Here is a 16,816-nt window from a genome sequence, read left to right as displayed (position 1 = left end):
GATTTTGTATATGACAACAAGACAGCTGAATTCGATCATTTTTGAAGCATTCAGTTGGTGTTCTTGTATTGGTAAACAAAACAAATGCAAATTATGTATTTAGCTCTCATTAATGAAGTGATTTTTGGAATAGAGAATAGAAACGAAAGTTAAAAATTATTATTATGACTAATTTTACTCAAAAATCTATTCAACTTGTTTTAAATGATTAATGGATAATTAATTTGATGTACGTTTAATTCCATGAAGATTAAACTACAAGAAATTCAGAATTTATGGTTTGCCAGTAGTATGATTCAATATTTTTCATTTATTATATTTAATGTCTTTATAAGTACGTATATTCCGGTAAGTGAGTTTATTTTATAGCAATTAAGTTTATTCACATTTAATTTGGTTAAGCTCTTTCGTTAAGTATATATATATATATATAAATCCTTTTCATTGACTCGCTCATTCACTTGCCCATTTGCTTTTCGGTGCTACTCTTTCATGCTTGCTTAGAGTGCTTGTAATTTTGGTTATCTGTGAGTAGTGCAATAATAAACATAATCAACACTTAGTATTTGCTTTTTGATTAATACACCGTTAGGGAGTTATCTAGTGATGGTTATAAGGACGAACTGTATACGGAGTTTAAAGATCATATTGAATAGCGACCACCACAATTTGTTAAAGTTAACATTACAGACTAAAATATACCGTGATAAGAATAAAATATAGGGATACTGAATAATCAATTGCATTATAGATTTTCATTTTTGACCACTATTTCTAAAACTTGTAATTTTTTTAAAAATACTTCAAACGTTTTCTTTCTTGAAAAAGATGTTTCCAATCTCCTCCGCTTTTTCGGTACGAAAATTTGCTGTATAGTCGATATGACAATAGGATCATTTATAAAAACATACAATGCCCTCTTACATTTAATGGTATGTTTTGAGATGACAATTAATTAAAAATATTTAAGTTTTGTGCAGGAAATTTTTTATCTTTGTTTGATTAGACTAAGTTATTTCGAAATTAACTTGGATTAATAATTCCTCACCTTATCTTTAATTCATATGAATACCAAATATAAAATAAAATACTGTTTGATTGACGGACTTTAATCACTTCTGCAAATATAATATCAGTTATTCAAGGATTTTTAAAGATTCACTACATGCTTAATCTAGTATTCACTGATCATACAATGCAATTATTAAATAGTCTACTCAAACATCGACATGCGATTAATCAAATCTTATATGTGATGAATAAAACAAAAATTATCCTTAAGGCAACCAACTTAAAATAATTGAAAATAGTTCAAATAACGGAACTACCGATAAATGATACACTTATCTCTGTAATGTTTTCATAGATGTACGTGCTAAAGATGAAGGTGAAAAGAGCGAGAAATCTGTGTCAAGTTTTAATAATCCTATTGAGTAATGAAATAAATAATATGATGAGATTGATACACCATCCCATGATGAACACACGTAGTGATGAAGTACTATTAATATTTTCTGCAATTTGAATCTTCAAGTAGTTTGATTATTCTTTACAGACATTTTCATTTTTAAAAAAATAATGAATTATTAAGCTAATACTTAATTTATTGACTGAATTGCTCTTACTAATGTTAAAGAAAACAAATGAGACGGATAATGAGTGAAACCAAACTAAACACTAAAAAAAAATCTATTTTTACCGTTATAATGTGTAGATTATCGTTTTTCTAATTGATCACAATTCACCTTACAGATACTTATCAACATGACAACAAAATATTTAATGATAATATTATCTACCAACTTTTCATAATCATTTCATGCAATTGATTCCCTTTATGAAATTAAATAAAGCAAGAACAAATATTGTTGCAGAATAGTATGAATTCATATTATTTCGAGGTTTCTCGTCAGCTGCTCGGATAGCTCAGTAGTAACGTCTCTGACTGTGAAGCTGCGTGACACGAGATCGAATCCGCCAGGGAGCATCAGTTTCCTCAATATTACAGGTACACCTTGCTGACGAGTGCCAAGTAGCATGAAACCCGGGTCCAGGGTTTCCTGTCGACTACTTCCAACCACCATCTAATCTCAATTTAAGCAGCTGACGAGAAACCTCGAAATAATATGAATTCATACTATTCTGCACCAATATTTGTTCTTGCTTTTCATAATCAGTTTGGATGAATCCCAATTATTATGTAATAAGAATAAAAATTAAATTCATTATTTTACATTATTTATTTTAAATATTAACATTTTTATCATCATTCAAAATTTTATAGGTATTTAATATGACATTTAGAAAATAAGATGAATACAACTTCATCGCACTTAGTTTGTCGGTTCAAAACAAATAATCTAATAATGTAGCCATGGAAACAATTTTCATTTATTCTTCAGGAAGAATGCACAATATGAATATTTTCATTCGGAATCATATACATATAGTCTTATAACGGTTTTATATGTAGAGTACAATCAGAAACTAACTAAAAATAGTTAATTTAATTACCTTATTATATGTAAACTAAAAACTGCTTAGGAGAAAATATTGTATAGCAGATGTTATATAATATCATCTAATTTTTTTTTTCATAACTTTGTATGTGCTTCTTTATTCCTATAGTAGTATGATCTATAGGCTTTACGAAATCACAACCGTATAGGTCACTTTATTTTCTAGTCTTTTTAATTTGAGGAGAAATGTAAGCAGATAGAGCCTAGTATTATCTTATATTACAATTGCTTGCTCTCTTTTCTAAAGGAATAACTTATCAGCATTAAAGATTTATAGTTAGTACATCATCATCCTATCAGTTGATTTCTAGTGTCATCAGGATTAATAACTGCCGAGTTTATTCTCCAGTGATACTGGAGTACATAATTCCATTATTTTAGGAAGATTTACCCTATTCTAGAGACCTCGATTTTGAAAACATTATCTCTGCAGAATTTACTGACTCCCAAAAAATCGAGAGTGTTTACATAAAAAGTAATCCCTGATAATTTCTTAATAACAATAACTCGAACTATTCAATAGCTTTATTCTATTGATCGCTAACAACTATCCCAACTGCTATTTTACAAATTAGAAAAATGGTAACAAATATGGTTCTTCCAACTGTAAGTGTAAATCTAGATAATTACATCATTTCTAGTCAGTAGTTACGATGATATGAGAACAAGATTGGGGCACATGAAACTGTGGTTAACTTCTATTTTTTCCATGATTGTAAAACGTTTTCTATTCTTCAATTTGACAGACTGTTGAGAGTTCTCCTCTAGAGGACTGATCAGTCTGTTAGAAAAAAAGAAAGATAAAATTTAGAAACATTTTACCGATACGTATCGTAGATAGCACGAAATGTTTACTATGCAATAATTCGAGATCATCCACCTATCGAATGAAACAGTTATCTCGGATTATCATGAATTAAGAATCAGGCTATACCGTAAAATTACCAATTTAAAAGATGTAGATCATTGAATTTAGGCTCAGTGGTCTACTTCTATGTTATGAGTTCTTAAAATCCTAAAATTGATTCTTAGGATGAAATAGCTGTTCAGTAGTCTCTGGTTTGTAGTGGTTCTCAAATGTTTGTTTTTTGATTATCATAACCATCCCCAAACTAAAAATCTTTTATTCTGATTCAACATTTGCAAGTTTCATTGTGTTTTTGCATGCAAACAAACCGTAACAAAATGTGTCCCATATCAAAACAAAACAGCGGTTCAGTATTTTCTGGTTTTTAGTGGTTATATAACCATAAGCCAATCCATGATGTGAAGCTAGAAAAAGATATTTACGTTTTTAATATTAAGGATAAATTGATATCCTAACTTGCAAACCGGAATACTAAAAACCTATCATAGCATTCATGTAATTAATCTTTACTATTAAGATATTCAAGAAGAGCATAGTAACAACAGTTGAAAAGTAGGTTAGATAGAAGATCAAATAAAACAGATCACAACTTTCTATAAAATATTTACTATCAAGCAAGATAGTTGCTTTCATTTTCTAACAGTAATTCATTGAAGTAGAGTAACAAAATATGTCAGAACTAGTTAAAGTGGTATTATAAAATATTTTTATTTTGTCGTGATAAATAATCAGGTTTTTACTTTTACTGTGTACATTACGTCTTTCAAAGATTGTTTATGGTTGTTTATGATAAGTGTAAAAAGTATGCAACTTGGTTATGAGTTTTATTAGGATAAATTTACATATTTACGACTCGACGGTAGGTTCATTCAACTATTGTATTATTTATCTGCTTACTGTAATTTAGACACTCAATCCACTATGTAACTTTCTGTGTGAGTCTGATTGAGCACATGCCAATTTTTAATCTATTCTCCCATTGGCTGTAACACCCAGACAATCAATAATTCATCCACAATCGAATAACACTCATTAATATGTATGAATGTTTAGCACAAACACACACAGACTCGTTTTCCCTGTGTGCTTGCTTCCTGTACGCTTGCGGATTTTACTAATCTATAACAATAAACTAACTCTATAACTGGTGTTCAGGCTTTCGAATACTCTCGAGTAAATCCATAATTCTACTAGGAGATTTAGCCTGCGTTAAATACTCAGTTAACGGAATATTATTTATTGGAGTTAGGTATAGAGGAAATTAGCCTCCACAATTCCATTTTGCATAAGCAGAAACAACTATACTCAAAAACTTTAATACGTAGACTTCAATCGGTATTAGCACTTGGAACATAACCTCCTGAGTGTTTCAGAATAAAACTTTATACCACCTTTAGATAAACAACTGACATATTCTCCTTTAAGTCGCTATCTTCAAAACTCAACAAACTGGGTCACTAAATTATATTTTTGTTGGATATAAATGGTTCACATCAGTGACATTGCTCTCATTCATTGGCAAATTCATTTTATAATCAAGTATGGATTATACTAAATTCACGCATGCCATAAATAAAAAGTGAAATGTTGATGTGTTTATGTCTTAACTTGTAGCTTTTGTTGTCGAGAATTTTCTCAAATCTTTGAGATTTCTCCTTTGTTACAAAATTACAACCGATTTTCACGTCTTTCTTAAAGCAGAAATCGTATGACATTTTTTCAATGTAAGTAATTTGAATGCAGCTAGTAACTGAATACGGCCTATGCTTCATTAGGAGTAACAAACGTACGTAAGTAAGTAATTGAATAGTAGAACGAGAACAAATTGATACGAATAATAGCTTGGAACATCGGAAAGTAGTGTTGATTTCTGTCAGAGAAATCATTTTGTTTATGTATGTATAGTCAAAATTTCAAGAATAAATTCTTAAGCCATTAAGGAGGAAGAATGTATTTGTAAAATCTCAGCGAATGAATTTGAAGTAAATCCAATGTTCCTCTCGGTAATCTGGTTTATGCTTTATTTTTCGATAAATTTGATATTTGATTATAATTTCTTGAAAAAGCTTGGACCAGATTGCCGAGAGAAACGTTGAATTTTTTTCAAATTCATTCGCTGAGATTTCACAAGTAAATTTTTCCTCTTTACTGTCTCACATTAACTTGGCGCCCAAACACTGTGAAACCATTCGGTTAAATTCTTTAGCATTTTTGGCGTATATATTTCCCCTATTTCAAGAATAAAAATAGTCAGTACAGGGTTGTGGAGAATGTTGAGTTTTGATTGAGATCACGAATCGATCAATGTCAAATTACTATTGGAAACCTAGAAGCACTAGACGGAGTCCATTCTAGAATGAAGCAATCGTTTAGTGCTTCCAAGTTTTCAATGGTGGTCTAACATTGATCGATTCATGATCTTAACCATAAAATCGTTATTATTATTTAAAGCTTTGAAACATTATTTTAATGTCATTACTACTTTCATGATTCGACAATTTCTATTTTATTTTTATGCACCAACAACATTAGAAAAGTCCTTGATTCCGATTTGCTATTAGTGAATATCTTAATGGTTGCTATTTTGTTTAGAAGGACATTTAATGTAACAATTGAAATCAAGATTTTCAAAAGCTATCATTTAATCTGTCATTTTTAAATGATGTATACGGCAGTCAGTGTGGAAAATATAAGCTGCGGACAACAGTAAGTTTAGGAAAACTACCGTTATTCTAGATTATTTATAATTATTTTGTAGCATAGATTCTTTTCATCAGTATAATTGAATTTCCGACCTTATTTTAGTTTTCTTTCAGCCAGATAAGGGACATTTTTCAGTAAACAATGTTTTGAACCACTTTTTGTTGGAATAACCTTTGCTTATTCCATAAAATTTTATTTAACTACGTGAGTGTAATACTATCAACATACTTTATGTAGAAATTTACAATGAATAGCAGACTATGAATCATTATACACCTAAACTGATAGTACATACCTCTTATTGTCGAGTAAACTTGCCTATTATTTTTCTGAAACGAATCTAATATTTTTGCTACATTTTCAACTATCCAATTAACTTAGTCGTACCAGACACATTGTAATGTTTTTCCTTTTTTCCGCGCTTTGGATAACTCCTATCTTCAACTTAATTTTTAGAAAAATACCAGTAAGACTTCAGAACTTTTTACCTGTGAATGAGAACACCGGTTTAGGAATCAAAGGTATTTTCACCGACGAACATGTCAGTTTAGTCATGTTATAACGTTGTTCGAACCAAGCTCTTATATTAGCAATAAAAGGTTTCAGTATCTGGTTGTAATATATATCTACAGTTTACTTCTTGACGTTTTGTAGCTTTCAACTACTAAGATATTTAAGTATTCCATCACTATCCTACACAGCCATAGATGAATAAACCAGGGGCAAGTCTATTGGCGCCTTAAAAATACGACTTTATAATTTGAAACATAATGCTATATAACAACAATGAATATAACTTGAGCACGTATGGTTAAATATTATGCAGATTCTTTTTACGTGTGCTCATAGAGGGATATTTACCCTTATGTGAAATATATTATGCTCACTGTCAATATTTCAATACTATTAATTTGAGTTGAACCTTTAATCAATCGTTAATCCGAAGAAATCAAAAGAGCAACCGACTTCTATTTAACGTTGACATTTATATTCAGGAACGTAATCTGTCAGAGATTATTTCTGGTATTTAAAATATACAAAATGTTTTAAAATTTGATTACTATCAGTTCACTTTATTTTACGGGAGATGATCAACAGTTATGAGAATGAAATTTTCACGTAACTGACCTTATTTTTGGTTAGTCTAAGGAATCCAAATTGACGTTGAAGCAGAACACGAAACTTTGGGTATCTGAAAGCATAGATACATGGGTCCCAAACGGCTGCTGTTTTTGCACATAAACATGGTAATTCAACCATTAGTGGTGTTATGTAATCGGCGTAGCCAATAAGGGCCATTAGACAAACAACTGAATATGGGGTCCAACATAATAAATAAACGCCTAACAGTATAGCTGATGACTTTAATACAAAAGTATCTGATTTTGAAGATGCTGAAATACAATCAAAAGATACCAGTGATAAGTTATGTTCATGAACGCGAAGCAGTGTACATGTAGCTTGATGTACGTTCATGTACATGCCTGTGTATATTACATGGAGTTATTCAATATAATCACATGAACAAAGCAGTGATCCATTATCAGCAAACTAATAAGGTGCAAAATCGCTTCTTTACAGTGTGACCAGATATTTATGCAGATGTAATTAGGTACTAAATTGCAACAAGCCCCTTTTGTGTTGTTTATTCTCACTGGTAAGATTTTCTGTAACTAATTCAGTGTTCCTAGCAGAATCGAATACATGACTTGTATACTTATAAATTGAACATGTAGTGAAACTTCAGTATTAGTAATTCAGTAAGATTATTGACGTATTAGAGTTATCACAACTTTGATTTCTTGTTTCCCGTTTAAAACTGTTTGATTCATATCATAATTTTACATTGGTATATGTGATTGTTTATAACAACAAACAAAGAACATTTTTTGCAAATATAAATTTATCAGAAGGTTATGTTGTGTAATGTTTCATTGTAACTTGATAAGGATGAATTAGATAAACGGTATAAGTTCACAAAAATGGATTACAACCTTCTGCTTAAAATTAGACTATGGTTGGAGATATTTTCCTATATCAATTACATTACCAATTTACTATTACATACTGCACCGTATCTGTCAACGAACCTCTGTTATGTCTACATATATTTCTTTTTAACAGTAAAATTTGTGTATATGATTATTTGTCAAAGAAGTTCAATTCACTTACATACATTGGCACCTTTTTCCTTTTGATTAGTGCCTTTGGAACTTGCTGCCATTTCTATAAAATCTTTACCTCGACTTCTTACAATTAGAATAATTCTGGCGTAACAGAATAGTGATAAAAATAAAGGACATAAGAAACCAAAACCAAATAGTCCAATGTTGAATAATCGATTGTTAAGGTCAGTTGATATATAATCCATAGTGCATGAGGTTTGATATCCTTCTGTCACGTAACGTCCTGAATAAATGAACAAAATGCAAACCACATTAGTTTGAATCAATTTAAACAGTATTATAAGTAACATATATGTTCATGTACCTTAGAAAATTTTCCCGATTCGTCTCAATGGTATATTAGATTTTACTAGACATAGAGTAGTGAATAAAAAATTATTATTTTCATCATCATCATCATCATCATCATCATCATCATCATCATCATCATCATCATCATCATCATCATCATCATCATCATCATCGAATTACTAATCTCTGCTTTTCGCTGATGTTTTTTATATTCAAGTGAATCTATGTATTTCGAGCTGAGTGTTTATATTAACAATGAACAGACTAAGGGAATGATATTATGATTGTCCATTGTTACTTTTAAACTCAAATCTTTTGATATCTGTTCCGTTATATAATGTCTAGACTTTTTAAAAATTGTAGGTTTCATTATAATACTATTCTGTAGCTAATGGTTTTAAACTATATGGTGTTACATCACATCTATTAATGATATAATTCTGAGTTATAAATTGCGGTGTTTGTTGTAAATTTTCATATGTGGTTAGTATAATATTTTTTATGTTTTGCATGATATCATTTAACTGGAGTCAGATCCCGGGTCATTAAAGTGGTGAGCTCGACGTGATTCGAACATTCTGCTCCCATATTGGAAATATGATGAAAGGTGTTAAATTTGGATATCGTTATAAAATGAAGTCCGTTTGTGCCCACTTCCCCATCAACATGATTCCATCAAACAACGGTCCCAAATTAGAGACAGATATCGAACCACAAAAGTCGTGAACCTGTCAAAAACATCGTCCGATCTAATTGACATCTGAATAATGCGCCCCACTAAAAATATCCACAATAAGCGATAAATATTAGTTGTTACATGAATGCTTTGTTTGTGTCTGCAGTTTCACTGAATTTGATGAAATGGCAAACTCTGTCAAAAGTATTGTATTGAACGAAAATCTTGTTGATGGCGTACAACAAAAAAAGTATTTGAAATTATTATTTTCACGAAATAATCGACAGTAAACACACAAAAATATCCTTTTTAATTTTCTACAAAGAGCTAGTAATGAGAATTCGTAAATGTTAGCTAAAGTATTCACTTTAAATAATTTTATTGAATGAAGTGAATTACGAATTAGATATTTATCGCTTACCAAATCCGAAAAGTGGTGGAATCGTCCAGATAAGAGACCACAACCATAAAAATAACATTAACAATAATGTACGTCTAGGAGTTGTTTGAAATACACTTTCAAAAGGAGTTGCAATAACTAAGTAGCGATCCAGTGCAACAGCGGCTATCGTAGATAAGGAAACAAATCCAAAAAGTCCACCAGCTAACCCATATATATCACACGCTTTGTGGAAGTTAAAAAAGATATCAATAATCTATGGTTAGATAAAACGTTATATGAAATCCAAAAACATACTCTAAAAACTATTATTAAATAAACTCCCACGAATCATAGGATCGCAATAGAATATATTAGCCTGGCAGAGTTACATAGATTCTTCAGGTAAAATGAGCTAATTTAGAACAAACAAGAACAGTGTTCTGGAATTAACATATAAGTATTTAAAGTAAATCTTTGAATAAAACCCATTATAACACTGTGTTTTATCCAATACAATCGGCTGAACTCTGCTTATAGGCCATCTATGGTGCTGTACGTCCCAAGCTTGAGTAAAGAAAGGATATCAGGTTTGGGTTTAAGATTTCCACCTCAAAAAAATATCCATCACCATAGCGTCAATCGTTTAAACCATTTAAAATTTTCACTGGCTGTCAAACAGCCTTGATATTGTAAGTTGTAATGCCACTCATACAAAGCCAGAAGTCACTGGGAATAATATGTCCAGAACCACTTTTAACAACTATGAAACAACTAAACATAGGAACATGGAATGTTTGAACAATGTTGAAAAACGGGAGCGTAATTTAAAGTCACAGTTATGAGAAGGAACACGATTCTTCTCAGAATAAGTGAATCTCCTTGGACACAATCTAAACGGAAGAGACTAACTTCAGTAGGGATGGTATCGTGTTCTACTTAAAAAGAATATGCCCTACACTAACAAAGAGTTGAACAGATACCTCCAGAATAAGCACTTAAAAGACTAATACGGTAGGGAACTCGTAGCTCTTAATAACACGATCATAGTTGACACTTTTTCTTCCTAGGATGTATACGCAAAGCTACATAGGTCTTACCGCACTACACTACAGAAAATCTAAAGGACTACGTCTTCATGAATTGAGATTTCGGAAGGTCAACGGAAAACGTAAGCACAAAATAGCTGATATAGCTTCAAATAACTGCCCAGTAGTAGCCGAGCTAAAATTGAAGATTCAGAAGTGCTGGACAACTGGACAAACAACATTACAAAAGTTTAATGTAGCCTTCCTTCAAACGCAAATAAACTGAACGAATTCAAGATAACTCTCATTAGCAGATTCTAAGCCATACTAGATGTGGTCAGAAAAGGTAAAACCCCTGTGGCAGACACTTGGAAAGGAGTCAAGGCTGTAATAACTTCAACACGACAGAAATCACTGGGTCTCAAGATGCACCTGAATAAAGAACAGAGTCCTATTGATACCCTAGGCAAGATTCAAGAAAGGAAAAACAAGATAATATTCAACAACAACCGAACAAGAGCAGATAAATTCAAGACACAGGCCACAAATTCAGAAGCAAACGAGCAAGTGAAGAAGTGCATTAGAGCTAACATGCAGAACCATAAAGACCTGGCAATTACATTGAAAAATTTGCAAGACTAGTAAAATACGGATCAGACAGCATGCAAGATGAAACGTTGAAGTTAGATATAGAGGTGGCTAGAAGGAGGTCCTGAGTTTTGTTTAGAAAGTTTTTTGAAGAAGAACAAGCACCATCAGACTAAAAAGAAGGACACTTGATGAAGATATTGAAGAAAATGGATCTCGGCAAATATGAGAACTACATAGGAACTATACTACTGTCAGTCCCAATGTTACCGTCACCATCAAAAACGGTACACGCATTTATCATCAGATGTCTATGCAAGAAACCAAAGACCCATTCGTCGAGGACCGTCAGCAATAACCCATTCTATTAAAAAATAAACTGACAACCAGTTGCGCATGAAATTAATAAAAGGTGATGGGTGTGGATAGGAAACACTTTAGGAAAACCACTGAATTCCATGACGAGGCAAGAGACAGACCAAAGAACACATGGAGCAGACAATTATAGGTAGAAATTAGGACCACAAACGACCCATCGGAATAACTGGAAAGAAAAGCCCAGGAAAAAACTGGTCAGGGTTTCCTAATTCGCGGCCTATGTTGGAATTGGGTAAAAGGCTTAAGTAAGTTATAATGACTTAATTTGATATTACACGATTTCGAATGCATCAGAGAATCCACAGAGAACTAAATTGCGATTTAACCCTTCTCAAAATTCATTTTTTAAACATAACAGTTCAATAGTCTTCGTACTAGAATAGCTATATTAGGGTCAAAGCTTAAAATAGTAAACCAGTTACTGGAATGTTAATGAAATTACTTAAAACTGAATCTCTGAGATTTTACCGAAATATTTTTTCCCTAATGTGATCAAATAATATTTTCTTAGTTTCTTCCAAACTTTTGGAAGCTTTTACTATTGAAAACACTATTATTAAGGTGGATATACATAGCTTCTGAATGCTGTGTAATTAAGATAACTATAATAAAGCTATTCTTTCGCTTGTAAAATAATCTTCTGATAAGTTTTTAATTGATAAGAGCGTATATAAAAACATACGATTTTATACTATGGAGATAATGATCAAAGATGTTACTAGATTTACATTGAAATTTTCGAAAAGATTACATATACTGTATTTGTACTGAAAAGTAACGTAGCAAGAAGAATCACTGAAGATGTACTCAACAAATATTTCAAGTAATTTGGTACTCCTTAATCGGTCCACGCTACCAACGCTGTCACAGGTTTGATCTAAGATTCTGATAAATCCATAGCTCCCATCAACCAAATATTTTCTACTCTTTAGACCGAACAAACGAAGCTCTACTGTATAGACTTTGTCTATAGAGTTGTAATACTTAAGACTGAATTTTCCGAAATATATCAGTTACGTAAGCATCAAAACACCGTTTTTTGACTAGGGAATTACAAATGCAAGACTATTGTTTTCATAAATCGCCTTCTTACATCTGAAGTAGAAATAGATGAGCCCCAATATTAATCTATTCAGTTAATTATCTGAATTCTGTATTTCTACGACAAATCATATTCAGACTAAAGTTTAAGATAATTTAACATTGAATTTTAGCAGTCACTAATTCGGGAATACGTTACAGTGTATAACTGTAGTCTACTAACTTACACTAAACTTGAATATATTATACACATAATAATATTTCGATGTAAAACTAAAAAACCCCATTAAATGTGATATCGTTTAGCATGTCAAATCTCTGAACACATTGGAAATAATTTGATATGAATAAATCATAGGCGACTGGTGCATACTATCATAGTAACCGTCTAAATTTGTTATTGTTTACATTTTAAAGTTGAGATATTATTTACTAAAACAAACTTACCTATTTTACCCCATGGCCAGAAGTTATTAAATGCTGCCATAGTTTTTAAAGGAAAGCCAATAACTGCTGAAAATCCTAAATCTGATATTGCTAAATTTACAACAAGAATATTTGAAGGTGTTCTAAGAGATTTAAACCTTTAGAAAAAAGTATACAGAAGAAAAAAGCTGGAATTATTCCGAATCGTAATAGATCTAGTTTAATACATGTTCATTCATTTGAATATATCTAGAAAACATTTTACAAATAAATACCTCTGCCAAGACTTGGCTAAATAATTTTAAATAAACAGAGTATTGGGTTAATTGTTTCCAACCATTTAAATAGTAATTTATTTGTAATTAATATCTCATTGATTGGGAAAACGAATATCTGATGATAAAATACGAGTCGATTCACTTAAAAATATCTACCTTTAGTGACTCTATTCAGGTATTGTTGGGGACGTTAGATCCCTATAACTCATATTTTGTAATTTTATCTTTGTAGAGCTTGTATGCAGATGTATGCTTGGGCATTTCTTACCACTTCTGGATTGAGTTAGCTGAGTCGGGGACAACGGACCAGTATAGCCTATCGAGTTTCTGAGTGCTTTATTCTTCGTTCCGTTCCGAGTAAAACGAATCAGTAGTAGCATTCAAACTTAACAAACATAATAGGTATAAATAATGTAAGGAAACGAATCAAACTGATCGTTTAGTTTATGTAACTAGGACCGATCATTTAAGTGTTACGTCATTGATATAGGTCAGCTAGTTTATTACAATAGTTTCAGCAGAGTGAAAATAAACAAATTTAAACATATCAATAGATGTAATATATTCACTAAACAATCAAAGAATCATAAAATTTATGTAAATTCATCAGTTAGTAAATAATTAATTGAGAATACTTTATTTGTTATAGCTGTTATTATTGTATAGTTCCTATTGAATCAGTTTATTTACCTTACTGTTTAGATTGATTTTATTTAAAGTCATATTACTGATTGATTATTTTTACCAATTATCTTGTCCTGAAGGTAAGTTTGTCTCCATGTAATGGTTAAATGATTATGTTTAAACTTCAATTCAATATTACGTTTCTTTATCAGACAGTTTTGTAAAAATCTGTCACGAAATATGTAATGTCGCTTCTATCCCATAAATTACATTGATGATAAATGCTTTATTATTAGAAAAATTTGGAAGATGTGTATTTGAAAAATCATCATAATAAATAGTACTTAGTTGCTCAATGTTGACTTGATTTGAGACTGATTTGATGAAATCCTTGTTGTAAATTCATACCTAGATAGAGATTATGGATTTTTCTATAGTTTTATAGAAATTTTCCCACCTAAATATATATCAAAGGAGAGATAGTATTATCTACATGTTTCATTGTATCCTAGACGTACCTAGAATTACTCGTTGATGAAATAGACCTAGTTCTTATTTAATATCAGAAGCCTATTATACTTTGACCGATAACTGCAATTCTACTTCGAATGAATAATTTTTAAGTTTCATAGCTAGTTAATTTAAATTTGCTTTTCATAGCTATTGGTATGGAATACCAAAAAACTGAATAGCACTGTTAAATAAACGTTTAGCACCCCCCCCCCTTGTAACATGAAAAATTAAGTTAAATATCTATTTAAGTATCTAGTGGTTATGAGGACTCAGTAGCTAAGTGAATGATGCGATGGTGTTTGAAGTGTACTGTACTGGGTTCGAGTCCCGGAGTGACCACCAATTCTAGGATACAGGTACATTCAGCTGACAATCCCCGAACAGGATGAAACGCGCGTCCTGAATTCCACTGTTAGCCATCATTTCATTTAACTAATTACAATTGGTAATTTAATTAACACAAATTCACTCTGACTAAAAATAAGACACTTTCGAAATAAAATCGAATCAATTACTATTGAATTTTACTAGCATAATTATTGGATATATCATTTTTAAATAACTATATCCTTACAAAATTTTGATAGTAAAAAAGTGAAGAATGATGTTGAGTTCCAATGTTGTTTTAGTAATCGGTAAATTATTACTATTTCGTTCTGTACTAGTAAATTTGTTGAATGTTTTAGAAGTTTAATACAATTATTAATCTTCTTCAATAAGTGTGTTGTGAGACAGTAATTCATTGATGACAATGATGGATGTGTCGCTCAATATCGTGGATTAATTGAATTCAGATATTAACACTGTTGGATGCCGGCTCAGTGGTCTAGAGTCTAGGAGTTTGCGCGCGACACCGATAGGTCTTGGGTTCAAATCTCGCGAGGCGGGATGAGCACTGCCGAAGAGTCTCACAATAAAACGAAATGGCTATCCTGTGCTTCCAGGTTTTTCATGGTGGTCTAGCTTCAAATGACTCATGGTCTCAACTACTGAGATTACCGTCAAGTTTAATAAATAAATAAATGTGAAAAATAATCCTCATTATCAAGAACTAAAAATTCTGTAGTCAACTATAATTTAATAGTTGAGATGTATGTATGAAAACAATTTGTTCACTTTGCTTTGGTTTCAGTTTGTAATTTTATGTAATTATTTATTTTCTGTCCTTATCTCATACCTACAATTACATTACTGGTTCTGTTTCGTTCTGCTTGCACTCATCCATATTTCTTTATTATCATCCACATATTTTTATCTTAATCTAACAGTAGTGAAAGTACTCTGTTCATCTTACTGTTTAAATATTCCTCATGCTTCAAACATTATTACCTTCAACATCTATTTGTTTGTTGGAAAAATACTTTAGTCGAAATTCACATAAGAACTGACTAAGTTGTAACACGATACAATGTTTTCCATGATGGTCTTGCTTCAATTGAGTCATGAATTCAACTATAAAATCACTACAATTTCCACAATTCCCCCGCTTACTATAGATTATCGCTTATATGAATAAGATTGCTTGGTGTTGAAAACTAACTCATAGAAAAAGATTCCACTAATTGAATAAACTGTTTTATTAAATTTATCTGTTTTTATCTGTTGAGAAATTTGATATTAAATAAATGAAAAATTTAATTTGTAAAGAATTCGTTTAAACTCACATTGTAAAAAATATGATAACTAATAAATTAAGGCACACACCAGTTATCCCAACAACTGCAATGAATAAACCTATGGCATATTGGTAATATGGATGTGGTTGTTCAAATTTGTGCCAGTACGGTAAGACAATGCTGTCGAAATCTTTCATAACTGGTCTTAACATTTCAATTGTTCGATTGGAAGACATGTTTCAATAATTCTAAAAAGAGAATTATTAAAGATGTTTATAATTTACAAATTATTAATCATTGAAACAATTTTAAATCGTAGTAAGTGCTTTCTGAAGATATGTTGATATTAAATATACGTTTCACTACAGACAGACATTTAAGAACTAACAAACGTTATGTGACTTGAATGGAATACATTCTTTTGATCTTATATTCGATCAAACTACTCTGTTTTGTAAGTATCCTGAGTAGAATTAAGTGGATGGTTTCCATACCATGTTAACCAATCAGATTTACAAAAGCAGGTCTTGGATTTCGGTACGAAATTCTTCATCCATTTGGCTATAAAGAGTTTTGGCATTTTAGCTAGTTTCAGTTTGTCAACTGTAAATCATAATTCTAATCCCTCATACTGGTTTTAAACCTTCATTTAGTCCTAGTGTATAGTTGAACATTCTCACGGCCACTGTAGCGAGGCTCAAA

The 16,816-nt window shown here is 31.2% G+C and overlaps 1 protein-coding gene across 1 annotated transcript; it reads right to left on the bottom strand.

Moving 5' to 3' along the window:
• Nucleotides 1–3,246: 3,246 nt before the first annotated feature.
• On the bottom strand, nucleotides 3,247–16,350 carry MS3_00004199 (uncharacterized protein; the record flags this gene model as incomplete). Its single annotated transcript, XM_012945482.1, has 6 exons — nucleotides 3,247–3,300; nucleotides 7,219–7,484; nucleotides 8,263–8,499; nucleotides 9,665–9,868; nucleotides 13,105–13,241; nucleotides 16,163–16,350. 6 exons carry the CDS (start codon nucleotides 16,348–16,350, stop codon nucleotides 3,247–3,249), a joined length of 1,086 nt encoding a protein of 361 aa, XP_012800936.1.
• Nucleotides 16,351–16,816: the final 466 nt, after the last annotated feature.

Source organism: Schistosoma haematobium, chromosome ZW, assembly GCF_000699445.3.
Source record: "Schistosoma haematobium chromosome ZW, whole genome shotgun sequence".
Classification (NCBI taxonomy): domain Eukaryota; kingdom Metazoa; phylum Platyhelminthes; class Trematoda; order Strigeidida; family Schistosomatidae; genus Schistosoma; species Schistosoma haematobium.
Note: the sequence above shows the minus strand (reverse complement) of the source record. Positions and strands in the feature narration are given on the sequence as shown.